Source organism: Crinia signifera, chromosome 4 (genome assembly GCF_055691185.1).
Source record: "Crinia signifera chromosome 4, ASM5569118v1, whole genome shotgun sequence".
Classification (NCBI taxonomy): Eukaryota; Metazoa; Chordata; class Amphibia; order Anura; family Myobatrachidae; genus Crinia; species Crinia signifera.
Genome location: NC_139220.1, coordinates 202105393 through 202132596, shown reverse-complemented (window position 1 = coordinate 202132596; position 27204 = coordinate 202105393). Strand labels below are relative to the sequence as shown.

The 27204-nt window shown below is 42.0% G+C and overlaps 1 protein-coding gene across 3 annotated transcripts in view; it reads left to right on the top strand.

Annotated features, from left to right (window-relative positions):
* Nucleotides 1–27204, top strand: part of USP6NL (USP6 N-terminal like) — a 225014-nt gene that overhangs the window by 118661 nt on the left and 79149 nt on the right. For all 3 annotated transcript variants that reach the window (XM_083183410.1, XM_083183412.1, XM_083183409.1), the window contains 2 exons: nucleotides 3376–3449; nucleotides 13776–13858. In XM_083183410.1, the coding sequence (XP_083039536.1) occupies nucleotides 3376–3449; nucleotides 13776–13858 (157 nt within the window). The remainder of the gene's footprint in view (nucleotides 1–3375; nucleotides 3450–13775; nucleotides 13859–27204) is intronic.

Genomic DNA, 27204 nt, shown 5'->3' with positions numbered 1-27204 from the left:
AACCTGTTCTGGCTTTTCCACATTATCCTGATGTGGAAATATGCTGTATCAGCCACACAGTAAGGAAATCACCACCTCTGCTAGGTGTCAGATGAACAAGTGTGTGCTAGTATGGCTGGTGAGGCAAATATACAATATGATGTTAATAAAGACCTTTTGATTTTCTGCAGGGCTTGCAACTGAAGTTCTGTATAGCCTGAGGAATAACACTGTCACTGAATAAACAAAGCTTCTTCTCTTCCTCTCTTGGCAGCTGCAGCCAAATTCATGGTAGCCGCAAGCAGCACAGAGATTTCACTGTTACCATTAGGAATTTGGAGCAGTAGGAGCAGTGTAATTGGCAGCTGAGCTGAAGGGCTGAATGCATGTAGAACGGTTTCTTACTACAGTAATTACTTGTTCAAATTTTTGGGGTTTGGTTTCAACAACATATATTAGCATGTATAGAAAAGTTATTCTGTTCTATTTCTGCCAGGACACCGAATAGTGCTGTTTAGCCAGTCCATGTAACCTACAGCAGGTTCGGTCAGTGGATGGTTGTAGGTTTTTCTTTATCATGTTCTGACAAAGGGAAAGTTTGAAATATGACCACCTTTGTTATACTGATACAAGCCACAGGGATTCACGTCCTTTAGAAGTTATTATGCTTAGTTTCTTGTGAGTTTATGTATGTCTGTAGATAACATTTCTGTAGTTTTATACTTTATATTTGCAGCTTATGAATATTATGAAAGCCCCATTCTTTTTAGTTAGAAGTCTTGTCTTGTGAGTTTTTGATGGTTATTTCTTCTTTGTGCATATAAGCAAATGAAAATGTGATTTTTATATAAGCTTAAGTCTATGATGTGCTGCTGGTGAACTCAATGGTTGATTAGGCTCTTCTTTCACAACATGGTGGTTTTGTAGTGTATTTCTGGAGGATGTGTAAGCTTGTGTCATGGTGAGGCCACCCATATAATGTCACATTTTCATTCCTTGTTCCGAGACACTACCATATAGAACAGCAATAAGAGATAGACCAATAATATTGTGCTGCAGGTAAATAAGAGTTTAAATATTGTTTAACATTTTAAATTAGTGCATCCGGTTTATACTTGCGTATAACCATAGTTGCCCCCCCCACATACACATACATATATACACACTCACATACACACTCTGCATCCTGCAGGAGGCTCCATTTTCAGACATGTATCTCCTGCTGCCTGGCATTGTAGTCCTAATCTCCCATAAACTTCATATTCTGCCAGCGGTGCCATTAAGGCACTATTTATAGGGCAGTTATTTGCTGTCATCACTGTGTTTTGCTGTATCTGCTCAGGAGTACCCGATCACAACTTTCATTATCTTCCCTTATATGAGTCCCTGACAGGAGAGAGACAGAAGCACATGATTGATCACACAGGGTCTCCTTATCTTTGCTGGTCTGCACTCATCCAAAGTCGTCTGCTGCTGCTAGAAGAAAGAAAGCTGGGTACAAACCGGCCCATGTATTGCCATTGTTTAAAGACCTAACATGTCAGCCGATATATATCGAAGATCAATCAATTGATCTGCAAATGTGTCTATTAGTGTGTACCCTACCTTAAAGTAACAGTGTCTGTTACTAAATTTTCTTTTATTAAACACATTGATTTAGCTATTGCTAAGGCGGTATAAAAACATTCTGTGCAATAAATATAGGTAGTGCCTACAAGGTGCAAACTGTCCAATAAAATATGTAATACACCCTAAACCTACTTATGCTTTGTAAGCGATTCACACAGGGTCAAATTGCATTTGGAATACTGTGCTGAGCGAGAAGAAAATAAATATATCAGTGAATATATTGAACTAGACCTGCCTTTGAGAGTGTGACACACCCCCCTCGATGGCCTTGGCGCATCATACTGTAATCTTCTTGATTCTAGTTTTCATAAGTAGACAAGTATGCTTACACCTGATTCATCTGAAACTGGAACGCAAACCGTGTTTATAATTGTTTTTAAAAAAAGTAAGTGAATTGATCACATTTCCTTTTATCTCAGTATGTGGACTAAAACTATTTATGCCTGTGAGGTTGTCTTGTCTCATCATGATTTCTTGTTGTAGACATACATAAAAATCCATTTTCTTCCAAATAAAACACGTCAGTGTCCGTTTTGCATATAAGTACCCAAGGCCAAAGTTTCCTTTCAGAATTGGATATTAGATTTGCTGGCTTTCAGCTCAAAATCAAACACTCAATGAAACCAGGCAGCTTTTTAAGTCCAGGGGTGCTGGAAACTGAGGCTGCCTGTCTAACCTTTCCATGGAAAGTCAGATGTACAGAGAGAACAAACAGATAATGAATTCCTCCAGTAAATTAGGAGCATGAATGGAGGTCAGGTTTGTTCAATTTTTCTCCTGCTTCATGTCCTAGCACCATGTAACTGACATAAAAAAAGAATTAAAACTGGCACTTCAAACACATTGGGAATAGTGTGGTTTTCTCCCTGGTTTATGTACTTCTTGTCATGAGCGAAATGTGGATGTGGAAATTCGCAATAGTTTATTGGGTGCAGTCCTAACAGATATTTATCGAAGGCATTACATTTATTGTGTTTTTGTTTTTTTGTGTGTGAAGTTGGTTATTATTAAGACATTGTCCCGCTTTCTGCAGTCTGATTTATCTGCTGGTTTGTTTACACCTTTCATTATTAATCCTGCTGAGATAGAACATGAATTTAAATGCACATATTCAACCTTTCAAAGGATACCAGCTTAAATGCCATGAAAGGAGGACAGTCAAGTTTAATTAAAAATCCCTTACAGGGGTATAGATAAGTAATCCGCAGTTCACAATACTTTAATGATTAGGATTTTGCAGAAGACACCAGTGTATTTTGTCTTGGTAACTTTCAGTTTTCTCAATGATAACTGTTTGTGGTGTTTTAATACTATGCCGAAATATGGAAATAAGTAGATAATGTATACTGTAAGTCCATCTGGGAACTAGATACCTCTTGTGATAGTTGCACTGGAGCAGAAACTACAATGTATGTCTGATCAGTGTCCAATAAAGATAGTTTGCCTGCATTACTACAAGTGTAAGCTATTTACTTTGGCTTAATACTCTTATTGCAGATGCATTTGTACAGTTGTGTGTGGGTGCTCATATAAGTATTTATTTGTATGCTGTAAGGAAAAATAGGATCAGATGCTTAAAGACTGTAGCCGTTCCGGAGCTACAGTAGCTGTTATTTTTCCTGTTCAATTTAAGAATTTAAAAGAGAACCTTGATTGTTTGCTACTGTTTTCTATAATGTCCCCACTTGTTTGTCACTATAAACATATTACCATATGTCGTTTACTTAAAGCTTTTTTCAAAGTACTGTTTTTTTGTCTCTTGTGCAGATCCAGATTCAGAACGGGATGTGATTGATAAATCTGCTCAGGAACGAGCTGACATAGTTGCCAAATATGACAAGGTGAGTTACCTGTTTAGAACTTTGTCAAGTAGCACTCAGTCTTGGAGTAGCAGTATAGTTTGATAGATATATAATTTATTTTAATTTGAGTTGAGCTCACGGGGCTGCTTTTCTGCTTGCTCCTGGCTTAGATCCGGTGTATTTAACCGCTCATCTGCAGTGCAGTCTAAAGTAAGCCTGCCCATGGGAGTGCATGCGGCTCTGATCTAATTGCTGCCTTGTTTTTAATAGGTTGTACCCATAGCATGCCTAATATGGTCTCTAGAATTCTAATGGAAAAAACATTGATGGCACTTTTGTTTTCTATTATATTGTAACGTTTGGATTCTCTGCGGTTTTCTAGAGGTCTGGGCTTCATAAAACTGCTGAAATTGCAAAGCTGGTACAGTACTTTGCAAATTGAGATATAGTATATGTATGCGAGATATAGTGTGTATGTATATTTATTATATATAGTACTGGAGTAGTGGCACTCCCTCGGACTTGCCCAGTCAGCAATAATGACAAAGTCAAAATGTACAATAAACAACTGGGGCTCTGGACAAATGGAGGCAAAATGCCAGGTTGCCTTCCCAAAACAGATAAAGGTTTTGCCTTCGAAATAAATTTGGATGCAAAAAATAAGTGGCACTCCACAGACTTAATTTAAGAATTATATATTGACGAATGTACATGACATTGTCGGTTGCATGGGACTTGCCGTTTCAAGGCTCACTGGCCTCCATGCAGTGACATTAGGATGATGCTAAGTGCAATGCTGAAATCAAAATCTCTACTGCATCTGTCACACATACACATACTTTACACACATGAATGTATATTGGACAGTGATGATGCCTTCCGGTGATTTAGCTAGTGTTCATTCTAGCACCCGCCATCTTTGAAAACCCATGCAGTTCCTGTTCCCTGCCTGGGGTGTCGCTGTTTACTGAGGTGTTTCTAGCACAGGTCTGGTTTGCATATCAGTGCTGATATACAGAACACACTATGCTAAAAGTACTACAGCAGACAGTGACACCCCAGGCAGGGAAGAGGAACTGCATGGGTTTTCAAAGATAGCAGATGCTAGAATGAACACTATTAGCTGTTAGGGCGCATCCCTTGGCTTCAATAAATTTAATACAGGTAAAATAGAATTTTTAAACCCTGTTATATATAAACATCAGGCTTCCACTATCACATCCCCTAAGGTTGCCATCACAAGAATGATCAGTGATATACTTATAATAAAGTCTAAAAGGCCCATTTATCATCAATCTCATTTGGAGTGCAATGTTGTGACAATATTGGTGCCCAAAAGCCCATTGCAAGATGTGATTATACAACCCAAATGTGGATGGTAACTATAAACTGTCCTGAGCCAGCCCCAATGTATCCAGGTCTACATAGGAACGGACAGTATACTTGTGCAGCATACTTTTAATCACCAGTGTGGTACACATTAGTACCACCCAGTACATGCAATTGCTATTTTATGTGTTGAAGTATTGGTCTAGTAAATGTGTTATTACTACCAATTTTAATATATATAAAGAATGTATGTAATGTCAATCCAATCAGTTTCTAGTTTTCTTTTAACTTTTCATGCGCTGCATTGTTGTGTTTTCTTTGTTACAACCCAAATGTGTTTGAGCACATGCATGGAGTGGGGTGCAGGCATTCCGGTACATGAGGTTGGGATACAGGTACATGAGGTGGGCATTTTATAGGCTAACAGGGGTGTTCAATATGCAGCTCTCCATCTGTTGTGGGGCTGCAAATCCCAGCATGCCTGGCTACAGTTGTAACATTCCCTTACCCTGGCACTGTGGTGGGTCATGTGTGGTTCCACTGCGGCTGGAAGGCTTCAAATTGAACCCACTGAACTTAAAGAACCGTGTAAACTCATATGATGCCTAAAATTTTCAGCCATTGAGAACTTGTAGTGCTGTGATAATATATACCCCTTTAGCTTAGTCAGATTTGGGCAGAGGCATCTGACATTTAGGTATTCTAAATTAGGACAAATTGCCTTCTATGCCTTGCCACACCTACTTTCAGATGACTAGAAAAAGATATAATAACCAACGTGATAATATACAGGCGCTAATGGGATGGGTTGTTAATGCTTGCTTGCTCACACCCTGGGGAGGGTCAGTCCCCCATATTGAAAGCTGTAAACAAAAAGAATGGGGGTGGAGCGCTTGACTAAAAAATACACAGGAGATCAATTGGGTATCACAATATAATACAAATTTTTATGAAAATTTAAAAATAATAATAAAATGAACAATTTAATAAATATAATTATAAAATATTCTCCTATTTAGAGAACATGAGAATGGTTTGGAAAGGAAAGAATGTCGCTGTGTGGTGCACCAAGGAGAATTAATTATTAAAATGTAACTTTTATTAGTTCATTGATAAAATATAGCGAATTAAAGACACAAAAACATGAAAACATACACAATTGATAAAAAGGATATCAATATCCTTATGATGTGGGACCCCACACTCCCTGTATACGGTCTTAGTCACTATAATAGTGATTTGTGTGCTGTCTAGTATGTCAATCAAAATACGTTTGATAATTGGTTGCGAAGCGGTCCGGATATGTATATAACACACTTAACGGGCTGGGTATGTGTGTGACACACAATTAGTTGCGATACGGTCTGGGTATGTAGGTAACACACTTAAATCATTGCAAATGGGGTTTTTGGGGAGAATACTGCGCTGCGGAGCAGCCTGACCTGTACAGTAGGTGCTTTACCAGGGTGCACCAAACATAGACCAACAATACAAAAGATTTACTGACAGTTTTTTCAAGCGCTCCTTTCGTATGTCTCCTTCACATGGACCACCTGTAGATCGCTCGTGGGACATGAAAAGGAGAAAAAACAGCAATATAGTGTAACACCTTCAAGTGTTGGTGAATCAATATAAATAATGCTGTGAGATGGGAATCGTACCCTCTTTAATTGTCCACACACAGGTAGACAATAATCGCTTAATGGAGTGAGGTCTGGAGATTAGATCCTCAAACTCATTCTTTGAACTTGTCCGTATTCGCCCAACATGTAAAATATTTGAGCAGAAAATTCTCCAATAGTGAAATAACGTTTTTATTATTTAAAAACAATGCACAATACACAAATAAGTAATAAACAATGGACTCTCACCAGAAGTGAGTACGCTGCTGCTACTGCTGGCACCGAGGAGGTGAGCGGGGATGGGCGGCTCTGGTCTGGGGTGCGGGCGGCTGTCTGCCCTGACTCACCGTCAGCCTGCAGGGGGGGGGGGGGGTGGGAGGTGGGAGGGTGGGTACGGCTTTTCACTATGCTCGGAGAGACACAGGCAGCAGCAGCGCAGGGTGTGCTGATGATGAGAGGGACGGAGAGCAGCCAGCGGTGCTGCTGATAGAGGGTGGGCGGGGGCATCACCTCACCATGCGCACCGCTGGCTGCTCTCCGTCCCTCTCATCATCAGCACACCCTGCGCTGCTGCTGCCTGTGTCTCTCCGAGCATAGTGAAAAGCGGTACCCCCCCCAGAGGGTGAGGATGCAGCGGGACATCCACATCGGGCTCCCGCTGCCTGCACTCCGCTGCTGCCCTGCTCCGGAACCTACAGGCTGAAGGTGAGTCAGGGCAGACAGCCGCCTGCACTCCAGCCAGAGCCGCCTGTCCCCGCTCACCTCCTCAGCGCCAGCAGTAGCGGCAGCCCCCACTCTCACCCCGGGCATTGCAGATCACAGTGCCCCAGACACTTGCAGGGACCCCTGCCCCCAGCGCGACCATACCCTTCCCTGTGCTGGGGGGGGGATACAGTTTCAGACCCGTTCTAGACACCAAATAAATGGGTCTGAAACGGGTAGGACCCTCCATATTTACCGTTTCCAAAAAAGATTTTTTGGAAACTGTAAAATCACTCTGCACCGTTCAGCCCGCACATATTACCATTTTGAACCGGTAAAAAATGGCAATATAACGGTTAATATGTGCGGTCTGAAAGGGGCACTAGTCACAAAGGAAGGTTGTACGCCTCAGATATTCAAAGTCAGCAACCAGTCATGGAATGTGTGTAATACACTTAAATTAGTTGGTGCACCGACCGCGCTGTTACAGGATATAGTTATCACAACTACGATCCCCACATAGTGAGTTATATTAATCACACTGGTGGGATATGTGTCCCCGGTATTAATGAGCCAGTAGATACAGAGGCACTAAGGCAATCGTAGTAAGTTAGGTTCTGAAGCAGGGTCCTGACGAAGCTCATTGGCAAAGTGTACGCTGACCGCACACTTCGTGGGCTACCCCCTACTCCCTTTCCCCATTGAAATGTATATTTTGATCTGTCTAGTTTAAAAACTGAACAAGCGAGCGGTCCTCTGACTTGTCGGCTGTGAGGTGCAGTGTAGTACGTCAAGCACTGTGACCTCCGGATTCCGATTTACAGGGTGATTACATGGCGTCTCAGTACCGAGCGCCCCTCTCTCCCGTCAACCCGAGAGCTGTGCTTCATCCTGTCCGCAGTTCTGGCTCTTAAGTATGTGCTGGTATTAACCAAACGTGATCTCCGAGCTTCAGAACCTAACTTACTATGATTGCCATTGTGCCTCTGTGTCTACTGCCTCATTAATACCGGGGACACATAACCCACCAGTGTGATTAATATAACTCACTAGGTGGGGATTGTAGTTTTGATAACGAAATCCTATAACAGCGCGGTCAGTGCACCAACTGATTTAAGTGTGTTGCACACATTCCCTGACCGGTTGCTGACTTTGAATATCTGAGGCATACAAACTACCTTTGTGACTAACATTAATATTAGGTAGGGATCTAGTTGTGATAAATAAAGTCTATGATGGCCTGGTCGGCACACCAATGATTTAAGTGTGTTACCTACATACCCAGACCGTATCGCAACTAATTGTGTGTCACACACATACCCAGCCCGTTAAGTGTGTTATATACAAATCCGGACCGCTTTGCAACCAATTATCAAACGTATTTTGATTGACATACTAGACAGCGCACAAATCACTATTATAGTGACTACAACCATATACAGGGAGTGTGGGGTCCCACGTCGTAAGGATATCAATAACCTTTTTATCAATTGTGTATGTTTTCATGTTTTTGTGGGGTTTTTTTTGCTATATTTTATCAATTAACAATTTAAAGTTACATTTTAATAATTAATTATTTTTGGTTGCATCACACAGCGACATTCTTTCCTTTCAAAACCCTTCTCTTGCCCAAAACTAATGTCCAGTGGTAGCACACCCTCATCATAAACAAAAATGTTTTACATTATTTATGATTATATGAGGGGCTGTTTTTTCAAATTTGTCTACACCTTCCTGTGCGATTATAAAGCGCCCTTCTTTCTGCTCTGTTTAGAGAACATATAAACAATGAATGCACAAGTATGTTAATGTTGAAAAACAATGAAAAAGATACTTAGTTGTTAGTCCCGCTTGTTCCTATTTATGCTCTTTCCTGATGGATTGATCTCCCATTTTGTAATCCAATTGGATATAAACCGGTATTGTGGGTGGCCTCCATTAAGTTTTATGGACACCCACAAAACCGGTTCTCTTTCATCGCACATCTAATCGACTTTCCTGGGGGTGAATGGCTTTCCATAGCAGATTGCTATAGCAATCCATCAAATCCATCAGTCATTTTCTGTTAATACCAGAAGGTGAGCTGCGGTGGCCAGTCAGGATGCGGGAGCACACATTAGTGCTCACCGCTGGCCCGTACACACTGGGCGGCTTTGGAGCTGAAAGCAGCTCAAACGACAAAACTGAGCTGTTTTCAGCTCAGTATCGCGCAGTGTATATGGGCCTTTTAGGGATCCACCAGTGTAAACAATGAAGTGTCTACTGACTCAAGGAATGAAGAGGGTTACAATTAAAACTGATTCTTTCAGCTAAATAAATATTGTGTGCTATGTAATAACAGATAGGAATGTGGAAGTGTATCACTGCACTCTATTAGTCAGTATAACATCCACCCTGTATAACGCTGGTATGCGGACACATTCTGTGTAACTAGAGCAGCTTACCCTGCATAACATTGGTTTACTGACACATTGGGGGGGGGGCTGTGCTGTGCTGTGCTGAACTGTGGGAAGTGATGGAGTGTCTGCCAATTGGCTCCTAACTGTTAGGTTTTGTTGGCAGCTGATTGGTTGGTGCTTTCTTTATAAGTCTTGGCTCATCTTCCCCATTGTAACTGTAGTAGTCCACCTTGTATAGCATTGCCTTACTGAAACATGGTTTGTGACTATAGCAGCTCACCCTGTATACTGTAGCACTGGCTTACTGACACATTGTGCAACTACAGATGTGTCCACATACGTCTAGCCTCCTTGCTTATTAAACAGACCACTTATTCACGCCATGGCATGGTATGACTTGATAGCCTCAATTGTCTTTGCATGTGAATTTTTTTGTTGCGATGTGTCTTATTCGCAAGTGTTGCAAATAGGATGCACAAGCTTCTTAATTGAATGTAATCTGTGTGTAACTGAGGCTGTATCTGCATAGGAAATGCTACTTTACAGTGTTTTTGATTTAAAGTGTAGCATTTCGGATGCAGATACTCAAACAGATGCTTGTGTATCCTAGTAACTCTGTTTCACAAATAAGACATACTGTGACAGCAAAAGTAGCAAGAACTCACGCGTATGTAACGTGACTTGTAGCGCACAGAGATGTAATTGGACACAGCTGTTTAGCGGTATACCTTGTACAGCACTGGCTTATTGAAACATTGCGTGTAACTAGCCTACTCACCCTAAACATTAACCCTACTACCCTATCCCTGGCCCTAGTACACTAACCTCTGACCATGACCTAATCCCAAACCTATATTTAATCTACCAAACAATTCCTATCATCTTCACCCCTAACCCAACCTCTTAAACACCCAAATACCCTATCCCTTATCAGAATACCATAATACGGGCAGACTGGGTGCGACATATGGTTCTTAAATGCTGATATATATATATATGTGTGTGTGTGTGTGTTCTTTCTAGCACCCGCTATCTTCGAAAATCCATGCAATTCCTCTTCCCTGCCTAGGGTGTCGCTGTAGAAACTGCATGGGTTTTCAAAGATAGCGGGTGCTAGAATGAACACTAAATATTGTAATAATTAAGATGCACAGATCCGTATGAAATGTAAACATTTATGAAGTATACATTTAATAACATTAAATAAGTACTATATAATGAATGAAGCATAAAAGGAAATATATGAACAATAAAAGGCCTCTTAAAACTATGAGAATTGGGACTAAAAGTCACAATGTACACATCAAAGAAAAATATATATATTTTTAATAAATTTAGTTTTTTCTTTAATCTATATACATAATAGATGTAAATTTTACTTGGTTCAATTGTGATTTATTAATATGCTAAAATGGATTTAGCATGCAGATATTATGCAGATGTCAGGCCTGTATTTACAACAGTGTCATAAACTGTACATAGATATAAACACATTGGAAATCGTGCTTCTGAATACATTTACTTTCATTATATATTTTATACAGCCTAAAAATGTATTTCCCTTGCCCTGTTTTGAAAGGTTGCTACCATGCAGAATAAAAATAAGTACTTGTGTATTTGCAGTACGCGTCCTCCTGACCTTTTCATACCCCCACTATCCACATCGGCGTGGAGTTGAACTTCTAAAGTGTGGCGAGCCACTGTGCCCGAAGCATGGCTAGCGGACACTGATTACTTTACATGTATTACGCGTCCCCTCACGGGGCTTGCCATGCTTCGGGCTCGGTGGCTCGCCACGCTTTAAAAAAACTCCACGCCGACGTGGATAGTGGGGGTATGAAAAGGTCGGGAGGACGCGTAACCGCGTCCACTCGCGGGACTTGCTACGCTCGCCACACTTTGGGGTGACAAAATATTGTCACCTTTTTCCTGCAATTCACAGCCAAATAGAATGTTCTATAGAAACTGGTGACCATTGCTTCTCAAACTTTGATTGAGAGCAGGTAATAATGTTCAAAAATAGCTGAACGTTATTATTTTCTGGTTTTGGGCTTGATTCTGTTTCACTCACAAAAAGCAAATGTTCTATCTAATGGACAAAACCATGTGCACTGCAGGAGTGGCAGATAATGTGCAGAGAGTAATGGGCCCCACACACAGCACAATTTTCAGGCATTTTCTGAGCAATTTTAACAAATCACTCAGAAAATCCCTGAAAACGCATGTAAATTGCTGTGTGTATTTACACAGCGATACACAGCATATATACACAGCGATTTACATGCGCGCCCCCGCCGTTCTGAATCTGCCCAGGATTCAGAACGGAACTGTCCGTCAATTCAGAGCATTCGCTCAAAAGCTCCTGCTCATCTCCCATGTGTGTGGCCTCGGGCAGATGAGCAGGGCCTTCTGAGCGACGCTGGATGCCGCCCTGATGTCCCACGACGCCACCCCATTGACCCGCTGGACGCCGCCCCCAATGACCCACCACCCGTCTCTCACCGCAATGCCTAGGGGTGACTCAGCGGCACTGCATTGGGAGGCTTTGCACCCACTCCCACGACCCTTGCTGATGCAGCCTCAGTCAGTTACTGTAGGTCAGCTCGGCCGCACTTCCAGCAGCCACCCGGCTCGGAACGACACATGTTTATTACTGCCAGCAAGTGGAACCTGCAGTCTCAGATCAGCACAGCTGCACTTACAGCGGGCACACCGCTCGGAGTGACAAGCATTTATTACTGGCAGCGAACGGAGCCTCTGCACTAGCTAGAGTAGAGACTCTGCTTGCTGCCAGTAATGAATATGTCGCTCTAAGCAGGTTGCCCACTTGAGTGCGGCTGAGCTGTCTGAGGTTGCAGGTTTCACTTGCTGCCAGTCAGTCGCGGATAGGCCTGCTGGGATGTTGGGTAAAACTTCATTTGGCGGTTCAAGAAGGCCTCTTCAGGTCCGGCAGACACCAGGCCAAACTGACACTGTGTGGGCTTTTTTCCCTATTGGAGCTCTGCCTCGGCGGGAGGAAGCGGCCAGGACTGAAGTGCCTCGGCGGGAGGGAGAGCAGGGAAGCGGCCAGGACTGAAGTGCCTCGGCGGGAGGGAGAGTGGGGGAAGCCGGCGCCGCAGAAGTACGTAGCTTCGCAGAGGATCCATCTACATCAGTGTTAAGCCAGCACACAGCTCTCTAGCTGTTGCAGGACTACAGGTGTCATTGTGCTCGGAAACCTAACAGCTGTCCTGGTGAGCTGGGACTAGTAGTGCCACAGCTGCCTACCAGCCCGGTCCCTTTAATTCAGAAGTGACACTAAAGCAGTGTGCTCGGACACCTAACAGGAACATAAGTGCACATCCCTGGCAAACTTCACTTATTTTACACCGTAACTCCAAAGTTTAAAGAATATCCTGTCCCACACTGGCGGGGGGGGGGGGGTGGTGGAGGGAGGGAGGGTGCCTGCCCAGCAAGCCATGTGAGGAGGAGGAGGACACCAGTGGTAAGGTCAGCTGCTACTGAGGGCTGCTGTAGAATGCAGGGGAGGATGGGGTTACAGCCACTAAGGGATGGAGAGGGGTGTACGGTCACTGAGGGCAGTGACAGTACTATGGCTATGAATCGCTGAAAAAATGCCCAAATTGCATGTGAATGACAGCAGGTCTGGTGCAATGCGCCATCCTGTGCGCATTGCACTAGAGCTCGCAAGTGGCACAAGCACTGTGCCCACTGTGCCACCAACAAATTTAATATTCCCCATTGTGGGGGTCCCATACCAGTTTGCCACCAATTACAGGTGACACTCCCCCAGGCTTTATTCCAACCCCTTATTTACATTTGAATACTTTTTTTCATTCCCCTGATCTGTGAGAGATTTGAAATCTCTCATGCTGAATCTGCCATTATGAATCTCTGGCACAAATCTGTGTGTTTGTGGCTCATTATCTGAAAAATTCAGTTTAAGAGAAATCTCTCATGCTGAATTTCTCGTTATGAATCTCTGGCACAAATCTCTGTGTATGTAGGGCCCTTTAGACTCTCTGCACATGTTACATCTAACCCCCCCCCCCCCCCCCCACAGTGCACATGGCTTTATCCATGTGCAGAGAATTAGCTTTTTCGAGTGAACCAGAATCAGGACCTTTGTGCGAGCCCCCCAATAAACCTAGTTATGTTTGTCAATGCCCAAAAAATTAATGTGTTTAAGAAGTAGTCATGGATTGTTCATTTCCAAGATTGGCATACTGAGTTTCAATATACTTTAAATAGATGTGATTGAATTTTAACTATGATGCAGCTGAGCATTACATTTTTTTTATTTTTTTTATTAGGGGCGCGAAGGAGCAAAGATTGAACCATGGGAGGATGCCGATTATCTTGTTTACAAGGTCACTGACAGATTTGGGTTTTTACAGTGAGTATTTTCTTTTCTAATTTCTTGAAATTACTTACAAAAATCTGTGAGTCTGGTGTGAGATGAGGCTGCAAGGGGGGTGAATTGCTGTGTTGTTGTCTGTGTTTTATATACTGGTTTTAAGTTACTAGAACTTAATGTGTGTTTCATTTGTACAGTTATGTTAGGTTAAGGGATAAAACATATTTATTCAAGGCTAAAGTGATAAATGGTTAACTGTGTCTCCTCCGCCTCTACGAAGTATGGATAGTGACCATCAGTATTTATCACAATATTTTTTCAATATCGAAAATAAGTGAAAATTTTGCTTATGTATTTGCATTTTATTATCAAAAGGAATATAATCTAATGTGTTTTGTCAAATTCCTGAATATTAAGTAAAAATTTGGTACTTTGAAGGCACGTTGTGGTTTTTTTTTTTTGAGGTTTGGGAGTGAATGAGATTTTTCTTTTCCTTTTTTAATTTGTCATTAACATTTTTCAGCAGTTAAGTATAATGAAGTAAATACGGTACTTATGTATTATCTGGGCTCCCATGTTAAATGCACCCCATTTTTTCATACCCCTACTATCCAACTACGCATGGAGTTGATTTGATATAGTATGGCGAGCGCAGCGAGCCACCATGCCCGGTCTCCTAAGAAAAACGGGAGCCCAGATATTACATAAGTACCGTAAATACTTTTATTGATGCGCATGTGCTGATAATTGTATTGGATTTAGAGAGTGTTAAACTGTTAATTTCATTACCATTTACCTTTGCAGTTAGCATATTATTGCTGTGTTCCGCTGACAACTAGACTTTTTCATTCCTTTCCCAGCAATACACGTCTAATTTCATGCTAAATAGGGGTAGATTTATTATGCTCGGTGAAGTTATAGTTTTTTTTTTTTTTTTAAACCGGCTAATCAGCTCCTACCTATCATTTGTCAAACCAAGCCTGTAACTTCACAGGTAGGAGCTGATTGACCGGTGATAAAAAAAAGACACTTTATCACTTCACCGAGCTTAATAGATCTGCCCCAGAGTACTGTAAATTGCCTTGCTATTTAATTGGGATCAAATAGCATGGCAAGGCAAACACATTGGATTTAGACTATATAATACAGATCTGTTCTATATAGTCTTGCCTGCACAGTCTATTTTTCGATTTGATTTCGATGCCGCATGGCCGTGCATTGGGCTTGAATGGAAATTGAATGTGTTTGATTTCCTTTCAATTTGATTTTGCTTGTATATAAGCAAAATCAAATAGAAAAATAGACCACATCAAATCATGTAAACAGGGCATTAATACGATAAGACAGGCATGGTTAATATTTTGCTTACGTAAAATATGAGAATATTAGGACGTGTAGGGTAAAGTTTTTAACATGTTACACAAACAAATCACAGATATGATGTAAGTGAATTTTTGTCAGATAATTTCTGCTCTTACATAGAGGATGAGAATGATGTCTGCTTGGTGTAAGCACATTAAATTGGAGTTTTGATAAGCGCATACAAGTTTGTAGCCAAAGCAAACGCTGCAGTGTCAGGATTCTGATTGATTTTTTTCTTTAGCCTTTTTAAGGCTGGTTACAGGATACTAGTGGAGGTGTGAGATTATGTAGCATTGCAGTACAGATTAGCAGGGATTCTGGGAAATATGGCACATAAGAGATTACATTCTCATTACAGAATGCGGTTTATAAAGAGAAGCATTAGATTAACTCATTTATTGTTGTGAGAGGTGTTACATACTTTCTGGATACTTATTGTGTTGGGGATGAAGAATATGGGCACATCAGATGTATTTTTTTATTTATTTTCATGAACACTTTCCACAGGTATGATCAATTAAATGTAAATGGTGAATTTTTGCTGTACAAAGATTTTGTTTGTTTCATCCATGGAAATCCTCTATAAATTTTGTAGTAGTGCTTCATAGGGCAGTATTCAATGAGAATACTCGGCATGTGCAGCAAATCCTGTTTAGGATTCGCTGCACAGCCGCCATGTTTCGGAGGGCTGGAGCATTCGCTGCCAGCCCTCCCTGTCACCGTATTCAATCCTGCAGGGGCTCGCATTTTTTTTATCACAACGGCATAATCTGTTAAACCCATGCATGTGCAGTTGTCTAATCCACCTTCCCTGTTTCTTAGTAGATACCATGTTCTTTTCTTTGAAAGCTTCTTCATTTATTCATCTCTGAGCTGATGTGACTTGCCAAAAAGCATTAGGTTTGATTAACTGTCCAAAGGACAGTATCCCAGAAGCTATGTGGGATGTCAGTCTGCATTTTAGCAAATTCCAGTTGGACTTTTTTTAGCTAGAGTCCTAAAGGGACTTCTTCCACTGTCACTCAGTTGGATCAAACACTGACATGCATTGACCTCTGATTTAAGCTTGTACCTCTTTAGAGGTTTTTCTTGGCCCTTTTTCTATTATTCTGTCAATACTTCTTTTAAATTTGGGGACACTATGTCTCTTGCCATTTACTCTTGGACATTTTTGTACAGTTCCATGGACGATATCCAGATGACATATAGTCTATAGGTCGACACCAAAAGGTTGCTATACAGAAGGTTGACATTGACAAAAGGTATTCACAAGCAAAATGTCGAAATGGAAAAAAATTGACGCATGAAAAGGTGGACCTGAGTTTTTGGGGATTTTTTTTTTTTTTTTTTTTTTACTGTCTACATGGACTCTGTTTAGGAATGGTCAACTTGGACCAAATCATGGGCTCAGGTGTTGACATTGACTCACTTAAAAAAATAAAACAAACTGTTGATCATTTTATGCGTCGTTTTTTTTGCGTGTTTTGCTTCTGTCAAACTTTTGTCAGTGTCGACCTTGTGCATGTTGACTTTTTTGCCTTTGACCTACTGTCGGTTCGCTATACCGCACACCTCATGGACTTAAAACTAGCTGATATTTGCAACTATAGTCCCAGCTGCTTTGCCATTACCTACATCCTTTACTATTAACATGATTGGCTAAAATGTTCTTTTCTCCTCGAACAAGTTTTGATTTATTTGATCAAAGTTCTAAATAGTGCATACATGCAGCATTTTTGGGGGACATACCCACCAAAACGCTTGGTGCGCTCAGGAAAATGCTGGGCATCCCTATGCGAACGCAGGCAGGCACCTGTTCTCAGACCAGGATGCCACAAATCTAAGAGCAGTATTCAATGAGAAATATTTGCCGCGTTTTATGGCGAGTTTGTGCTTTTCTCGCGTTGGACGGAGAATTTTGGTCTCAAAAAGCGAACAACCCTATTCAACGTGCACTTCTCGCCGTCTTTCTAAGTGATTTTCGCCGTGTCTCTCCGTGTAGCAATTCTCCATCTTTTCATGGAGAAGTAGAATGTGAACTTTTTAAAAAAAAGTTTTTTTGTTTTAATTTTGGTGTAAAAAAATCAGGAATTTTATTCTGAGAAGGGGCATGCTATTTTTATTGGTACTTCTTTACTTTCACGGCGCCAGCATGGCGCCGCGCGTACTTCCGGGTTACGCTCGCCACTAATTAAGTTAAATAAACGGAGTTAACGCCATGCCAACATGGATAGTTCATACCTCCACTATCCATGTTGGCATGGAGTTGATTTTAATTAGCGTGGCGAGTGTAGCGAGCCACCGAGCCCGCAGCGTGGGCGAGCGAAGCGTGCCCCGCAAGGGGACTCTTGACGCGCGGCGCCATGCTGGCGCCGTGAAAGTCCAGAAGTACCTTTTTATTCATGTGCTTATAGCACATGAATATATATTTAATTAAAAAATTTTTTTTTTTTGCACAGAGCAGCCAGCCGGGAGCCGAGCCGCTCATTAGATATTCATATATACACTGCACCCGATCATTACATATGCATGATCGGGAGCAGTGACTATACCCGGTCCCCTGCTGGCTCTGGGGGGGTCGGGGCAGCTTGTGCTGCCTGGGTCCCGGGGAGCCCTCCTCCCCTCCACAAAAGTTCTGGGGCAGGCAGGGAGACTTCAATCTCCCTGCCTGCCACCGTCCCACGGCTCCCTGCCACGGACGCTCGTCCGCTGCAGGGGTTAAGATTCGCCGCGAGGGGCAACTCTCCCCTCCGACATTGAATACATGGAGAGCGAGTGGCAGCCAGCCCTCTGGAACACAGCGAGTGTGCAGCGAATCCTAAACAGGATTCGCTGCACACGGCGATATTTTACATTGAATACTGCCCTAAGTCAGTCCAGACTCCAGACAGACTTGCGAGCACTGTAGAAATCTTTCGATGGTCGGCGACCTTCAAAGGAGTTCAGGCCTGCCCGCCTTTCCTGCAAATAGATGTTTATGCAAAAACATCCATTTGCAGTGTGGTGGGGATATTTGTTGGGCGGCAGGATTTTGCGTGCCCGGCAGGCGGATTTAGAAGGCTCGCTAAGCAACAAACTACCGATGCTTAGTGAGCCAACGAGAATGACCCACTCAGTCTGGTCTTTAGTACATTCTACTTTGCTTCCCCTTTTTTAAACCCTGTACATGTTTCTCATCAATGCAGTCTCATTGTTTCTCTTGTGCATCCTGTCTCCTATGTTATATCCGAATTTCCTTTTCCATGGGCTCCTTTTAGTTCTTGATATTTATGCACTCCATGCAGTCTTCCTTAGAATTGCCAATCTAGTTTATTATCTGGAGCCTTGAAACATTTAGTTATTTTTGGTAAGAACGGTCATAGTTGCCTCCTATATTTGTTGTAAATTAACAGTCAGGAGGCGTTTAATATTGTTACTTAAAAAAAGATAATTAACAGCTAGTCAAAGTCTTCTAATCCCCTCGTTTTTTCTTTTTCATTAACAACTCTTAGGTATGGTTGTTAATTAAAAAAATTTGTTAAATGTATTGCCACATGCACACAAATATTTTGTAAGGTAAATAACCAGTAATCATAGTAATGATCCTTCCTTGTTCTATTTATAGCTGCACATGCATCACTGGCATAGTTATTATAAACCGTGCTACTTATAGGGAGGTATCCAATTAAACATTGGTAGCGTAAAACTGGAGTTTTTTTTTTATTTTTTCCAATGTTTTACCTATATATAATGTTTTCACAAGGTATCCAATTCAATCAATAAATAATATTTAGTGCAAAAACATGTTCAGTGAAACCTGTGTTTTCGCCACCACCACTCAGAAAAGCCATTGCTTATTTGTGATTTTGCTTGTTTGAGGCAGGTGAAACAAAATCTCTGATAAGCTGCCACTTGTGGCAACGTGCCAATTGCTGGCAAAGCAATTACCCGCAATAAGTGATTGCTTGTAATTGGATACCCCCTTTACTTAATATACTTGTACATCAGTGTCCACACATGTGAAGAAAATGTCTTTTTTTGTGCATTTCATCCTCTGCAACCATTTTTAGAATTTATTGGAGACTTCATAGCAGTTTCTGTGTGGTGATTTGGCAGTACATTTATTGTTAATTTCAAATATTTTTGTATATTGTTTCTATGCTGAAATTACAAATCTATCATTCTTATAATGACTCCCAAGTATGGTTTCTTTGCTTTTAACTACATGATGCAAGGTATTCAGATGATGTGAGGATTGTTAACCCACTTTACATGCTAAAGTGGTTTCTTAAATTGATTATATTTTAAAAGGTTGTTTCTAGAGTCTTCCTACCAAATTATTACATGACCTCCATGATTTTTGTAGGATAATCCTTTTTTTTTTCTTGCCCATCGCTCTTGACACCCGACAGTAAATGTCATTTAATGTTTTATTTAGTGGTTTCACTGTAATTTACTCGACTGAGTTACATCTGCAGAGTCAGCCTGTCAGTGTTTTTTATGCTCGCTAGTCTACTGTATGTTCCAAAAAAATAAGTACCCTTGATAAATGCTGGATGAAGTAAATCTAAGAGGGTTTTGTGTCATAAAAAATGTTTATCTGCAATAGATTTCACTAGATTTGCATATTAAATATCTTGCTACTTTTTAAGCTGCGGCTTTGAAATTAGGTATTTAAAACCCTTGTTGTAACTGAAAACGATCCTATTGGGTACAGGTAATGATTTTAAAGCAACAAACCTTGTAAATGCTTCTTCGCTCACACACTTATAGGAATCTAGTTTGGTCTGTGTGCTTTTGGCCATTTTCCCATCTTTAATGCCCAAATATTGTATTGATGGAGGCTCTCTGCTATTTTCTCTGGTCTGTAGTCCTGAAATGAATGGACATTCGTGATGAATTACAGTACTATTAACTATAACATTGCTCATCCTGCTGTGCTTGAAATAGAGATCTTGAATACAGATAAAGTTTGGAGTTCACCTGTGCACCAGTTTTGAAACACAGAAAGTGACTATAATTTGTGATTGTATTGGTGATGTGCTTTATTCATACTTGCCTACTTTTGAAAACTAGTTTCAGGAAGATTATAGTTGGTAGTAGAATTTTGCACAGCGCCCCATTGAGGGTCACGCTCCACCCAAAGGGTGTGTCTAGTTCCATATATGGAGAGATTGTGAAAAGAGATTGTGACTATAGCACCTAGAAGCATGAGGGGTGTACTGCTACATCTTAGAAGAATCTTTTAAAATTACTTTTATCCAAATGTAGATGATCCCCAAAGCAGTTAGCAATTTGTTAAAGCTATTCTACTTGCTAAAGATAAAGTCACTGATACATGTACAGGATTATTCATCTATTGGGTGAATTGTAATATGATGAGAGATACAGAAAGTGAGAGATTCGGTAAGAAATCTCAATTTTTTTTTCTAAAAGCGGCAATAATTTACACTCCCAGATCAAACTGGTTTTGAAGTGTAAATGATTGCCACTTTAAAAAAACTGGAGATTTCTTACCAAATATCTTACTTTCTGAATCTCTCATCCTATTAAATTCCCCCCATTGTGTTTTACACGTGGTTCTATACATTACAGTAATGTGGGCTAGGTGAAATGAGGGAGATTGCTAGACTAATCAGGGAAAGAGGAGGATTGCTGCTATTTCAGGGAGTCTCCTGTAGAATGCAGGAGGGTAGGCAAATATTTCTTTATTATATGAATTGTTGTTCATGAACAGCTGCTAGACCACAGGCTTCTAATGCAGATTTGTATGCAGAATCTAATATAATTTGGTTTCCCCTCCCTATGGAATTTCTGCTTCACATTCCAAACTCAGATTACTAATGTACAGTCACACCAGCAATATAGTCATGAGTTGCAATGATAAATGCCACAGGTTCCAGAAAGGGTCATTGCATTTTAACATTACAAGATTAAATCACTAACAATGCCACTTAAAATTTTATAATATTCAGATGTATACAACTAAAAGTTTTTTTTATAATCTGGTCTTTATATTTGACTAGCCTCTATAAATGCTCTTCACATTATAATACACATACTATAATGGTTAGTGGTATATGGTCATTTTTACTCTGATCAAATTCTTTCTTGGTTATTTATATAGTTGAATGTAAAATAAATAGTATGTGCAGTATAGTAGCAGTCAGTGGCGTAACTAAATACAAGTGGGCCCCATAGCAAAAGTTTGTATGGGCCCCTATTCATCAATTAATGTTAAAAAAATGTATATAGCACATGATACTTTGACAGGCAAAGTGGGCCCCTCTCAGCTCTGGGCCCCATAGCAGCTGCACCTATGGTAGTTACGCCCTTGGTAGCGGTGTTGGCTTTTACTTTTCACAGACCATAAATGATCCAGAAAAACACTGAGAACCTTAAACTTTTCTTGTCTTTTATACTGTACTGGTTAAAACCGCTATTTCTGTCGGGGGAAATGGCGGCTGTCAGCTAATCAATGCTGCTGTTACCGAAGGCAGATTCCGACAAAACAGATCCAACTTTAAAATAAGTCTGAAAAAGCCGTGGATTGTCGAATTCACAGCTGTTTTTTGACCATCCGCTGCAGTTTTCGCCAGTTTGCGGACATTCCTAATCAATGAACCGACTGTCTGGTTTCTGTTGGAAGGAACAAAAATCCCCCGGATTCCGACGATTGGGACGACCCGACAGTCAGAATGTGGGATTGAGTACCCCACATAATCTTAACATGTGAACATCCAATAAGCTGCAGTCCTGCTTGGGTAAACACCTTATTCGTATAAGTGGTATTCTGAGAATTACCATACTGGTTCAAGCTGATAAATAGGCAATATTGACTAAGATAGTAATATGTTAATGCATTTACCCCATCTGTGTCACACTGGTCTGTTAGAAGTCCCTCTTAAGGCCCCCATACACTAGGGCGACTTGTCCTTAGGACAAGTCGCCCCCGACTTCCCCCTGAGCTTCCCCGGCTGCTCCCCGGGGGAGCTTGATTAGATTGGCACTTGATGTGCCATTTTTTACATGTGATAAATCGTCTCGATTTATCACATGTAAAAAACCCGGGGAGCAGGGGGGGGGGGGGAGGGGGCCTACAGCGCAGGGCTGCTGGTGGGTGCAGGGGGGGCTGGGGACGCTGCGGGGGACACAAGCAGCATAGAGCTGAAGCTGTCAGTACGGAATAAAAAAAAAAGCCTATACAATGAATGGGCAGCCTGTGATTGGCTGAGCGCTCTCTCAGCCAATTGCTGACTGGCTGAGAGAGCGCTCAGCCAATCACAGGCCGCCCATTCATTGTATTGGCTTTTTTTTTTTATTCCGTACTGACAGCTCCCGCAGGCTCCCCCTGCCCGGCTCTATGCCGCCTGTGTCCCCCGCAGCGTCCCCAGCCCCCCCTGCTCCCTCTACCGCCGCGCCGCCCCACTAGGTCCCAAGTCGGGTGGTCTGACGTGCAGAAGGTCCGACCACCCGACGCAGATCCGATGCGCACGGGACCGCGCATCGGATCTGAGGGGACATCAAAACTAGCCGATTTTGGTCCGATTTCGGCCAGATCCGACTGATCTGGCTGAAATCTGACCAAAATCGGCTAGTGTATGTGGGGGCCTTTAGAAAGTAAGTTCTGTCTCTATCTCATAGTTACCTACCGTCCTGCATTCTGCAGGAGACTCCCTTAAATAACATATAAGAAAAGAGAAGAATGTCCTTTTGTTAGGTGCACCTCATAGACAAAGAATCTAAAATTTAACTTTTATTATATCATTTATAAAAGGCTGCGAGTATTTAAAACCATATAACAGACAAGGGTGGGTAAACACACATAAAAATGGGGTGGCAGGCAGGTGTTTGCTGACAACAGTATTTAATAATTCTGTAAGTATAGCAGTGTGCAGGGCTGATATAGTAAATAGACCAGATCACTGTCTGATGCCAAAACAAATAATGCTCTGCTCAAGGAGTCTGGATTAATGCCCTTATTGCACAGGACTCGTTCTACCTAGTATGTGATACGATATGCTTAAACGGTGAAAACTCCCGCAATTGCCGTGTTTCTGCTAATCACAGGCAATGCTGCAGCTATAACATTCCTGATTCCTCCGATGTGTCTACTCCGTAACAATATCAGAGAGATCTCAACATCGGTGAGTCAGTGTACGGTCAACGAGTAGTACGAGTGGGGGTATCTCTGGGGTTGATTAATCGCCCAATATAAATTGTAGGGGCATATAGACCTCCAAGAGATTGGCTCCCTGTATAATAAAATAGAGATCCAATCGGGGGTATCTCTATTCTAAGTACACCAGAAGGTAGAAGCCCTAATAAGGGCTATAGAATCTGCGCACTGCTAAACATCAATCAAAATACATTGTATGAAAAATAATAAATCAGCAAAGCAAGTCTGCCTGCGCACCGCTAGCTGGCACGCGCTTCGCAGTTAAGCTTCCTCAGGGCCAACCTGCCTGGAAGATTGTGAGGGTTTAAATACCAGATGTCTAATAGTGGGGCCAATCACAGCATTCCCTCGTTTGGCGCCAAAAAGCGCTGTTTAAACATGAGGGCCAATCAACATCCCGTATTGGACACACCTATGGTGTATCTGTGCGTGTCTCCTAGTGTCATCGCAGGGAGAGCCTATGAGGATCAAGTATTGATGTGTGGCCGCGTCATGACGCTGTCGCGTCTCCGGCGTATCTATACTGCAGTTGTATCACTGCGTTGCTATGGTAGCCGGCCGGGTATGAGGATCAGGCATTGGGGCATTGGGGGATGTGTGGACACGTCATGACGCTCGCGTGTCTCCGCCCTTTCTGCACTGAGGTTGTGCATCGTGAGTTGCTATGGTAGCACGCCGCCCGGGTGTCTGATCACGCCAGACCAATCATGGCGTGGCGTGGGCGTGATGCAGTCGTGCTGTATCCCTCCTGAGCCAATAGTAGAGGATTGGGGCGTGTCTCTTCGGACCTGTCAAAATATCGCCCGGATGGCTGAGTATGTGACACTTGCGTGTAGTATTGCCACATCAATAAAATTGTCATATGGTTTCTACTGTGTATGTGATCACCTGTAAATGTTTCACATTGCCCAACAGTTCATCTAGATTCTAACAGCGGATGTGACACATTTACAGGTGATCACATACACAATAGAAACCATATGACAATTTTATTGATGTGGCAATACTACATGCAAGTGTCACATACTCAGCCATCCGGGCGATATTTTGACAGGTCCGAAGAGACACGCCCCAATCCTCTACTGTTTGCTCAGAGGGATACAGCACGACTGCATCACGCCCACGCCACGCCATGATTGGTCTGGCGTGATCAGACACCCGGGCGGCGTGCTACCATAGCAACGCACGATGCACAACCTCAGTGCAGAAACGCCGGAGACGCGCGAACGTCATGACGTGTCCACACATCCGCCAATGCCTGATCCTCATACCCGGCCGGCTACCATAGCAACGCAGTGATACAACTGCAGTACAGATACGCCGGAGACGCGACCGCTTCATGACGCGGCCACACACCCGCAAATACTTGATCCTCATAGGCTCTCCCTGCGATGACACTAGGAGACACGCACAGATACACCATAGGTGTGTCCAATACGGGATGTTGATTGGCCCTCATGTTTAAACAGCGCTTTTTGGTGCCAAACGAGGGAATGCTGTGATTGGCCCCACTATTAGACATCTGGTATTTAAACCCTCACAATCTTCCAGGCAGGTTGGCCCTGAGGAAGCTTTACTGCGAAGCGCGTGCCGGCTAGCGGTGCGCAGGCAGACTTGCTTTGCTGATTTATTATTTTTCATACAATGTATTTTGATTGATGTTTAGCAGTGCGCAGATTCTATAGCCCTTATTAGGGCTTCTACCTTCTGGTGTACTTAGAATAGAGATACCCCCAATTGGATCTCTATTTCATTATACAGGGAGCCAATCTCTTGGAGGTCTATATGCCCCTACAATTTATATTGGGCGATTAATCAACCCCAGAGATACCCCCACTCGTACTACCCGTTGACCGTACACTGACTCACCGATGTTGAGATCTCTCTGATATTGTTACGAAGTAGACACATCGGAGGAATCAGGAATGTTATAGCTGCAGCATTGCCTGTGATTAGCATAAACACGGCAATTGCGGGAGTTTACACCGTTTAAGCATATCGTATCACATACTAGGTAGAACGAGTCCTGTGCAATAAGGGCATTAATCCAGACTCCTTGAGCAGAGCATTATTTGTTTTGGCATCAGACAGTGATCTGGTCTATTTACTATATCAGCCCTGCACACTGCTATCCTTACAGAATTATTAAATACTATTGTCAGCAAACACCTGCCTGCCACCCCATTTTTATGTGTGTTTACCCACCCTTGTCTGTTATATGGTTTTAAATACTCGCAGCCTTTTATAAATGATATAATAAAAGTTAAATTTTAGATTCTTTGTCTATGAGGTGCACCTAACAAAAGGACATTCTTCTCTTTTCTAATATGTCCATTAATGTTGTCCTGAGGTAGCACACCCCTACAATACCCATCCATTTATTGTTACACAGGGGTCCTCTCCATATCCTAGTCTTGTGCGATCACCCCAAAACCCTCTCCCTTTCTTCCCTAAAATAACAGCAATCTCCCTCATTAGTCTAGCAATCTCCCTCATTTCACCTAGCCCACATTACTCTGTTACGTTTTTGTGGAAAAAAGGGAATGAGAGATCTATACATTTACATGTAATCATCAGCACCATTTCCTAGCACTTTAGCAAGTATAGTAGCTCTTACTAACTGCTTTGGGGCTCATCTACTTTTTGATATAAGTAATTTTTAAAGATTCCTCTCAGATATAGCAGTACACACCCACGCTTCTTGGTGCCACGTTCACAATCTCTTTTCACAATCTCTCCATATACTGAACTAGACACGCCCTTTGTGTGGAGCATGACACGCCCCCTCAATGGGGCGCTTTGCAAAATTATATTACCAACTATAATCTCCCTGAAACTATTTTCCAAAAGTAGGCAAGTATGCTCTATCTGTGGGTACGTTCAACCTGATGCTTATTTCAGTGTCCTGTCCATCAATACAGCAATGTTTATGTACCATGTACTTGTCATACATTGTCTTGGGAATGTAAGTTGCTGTTGTTCCTTTTAGTGATAGACTGCTTTACCCTTAATGTCTTACGGAGAGATACTGCAGGTCTTTTCTTCCTGCTACGGTTAGACTATATAACTACTATGGTTCCTGGTAGATTCCTGCATACATCTTACTGCTTACGTCATGCCAGTCATGTGCAATATATATTTACATATTTTTATGTAGTGTGGTGCTGTACTTTGTTTTTTATTTATTTTATGTGTGTTTTTATTATGCTATTTATTCTATCTTCAGTACGGATGGTGTAATGGTTAGCATTACTGCCTTACAGTGCTGAGGTAATCACCAGAGGGGGTGGGCCCGGCCCCTTCGAAGTTGCTGTGTTGCCTGGGAAGCGCCGGGCATTGCCGTCTACAGCAACGCTGGGCTTCCCAGTGAGGCTGTTTTAGCGGGGCGCTGCTAGAGGGGCAGGGCGAATTTTGCCCTTTAAAAATCGGGCAATATAAAATAGCCTAGCGGGAACACTAAAATCTCTGCTATGCACTTTGCTGTAACATATATACAGTGGGAGCACATCTCATCTATCTTGCTTAGGCCATGGCTCAGGATGGCTAGCCATGGCTATCCTATTGTTCTCAGCTGCAATACAATACATAGAACAATAGAGTAGGGGATTAGCAGAGTAATCCAATTACTCACTTAATCCTATTATGGAAATTGATGGCAGTGGCTCCCACTGTATGTATGTATGTATGTATGTATGTATGTATGTGTATATATATATATATATATATATATATATATATATATATATATATATATATATAATATTCACACAGATATACAAATGTTGAATATCAAATTGCCTTATTGTGTTGCAAAAGGTTGGTAAAAAGGCACCTTTTAGAAGAATCTCATGGTACCTTGTGTGCC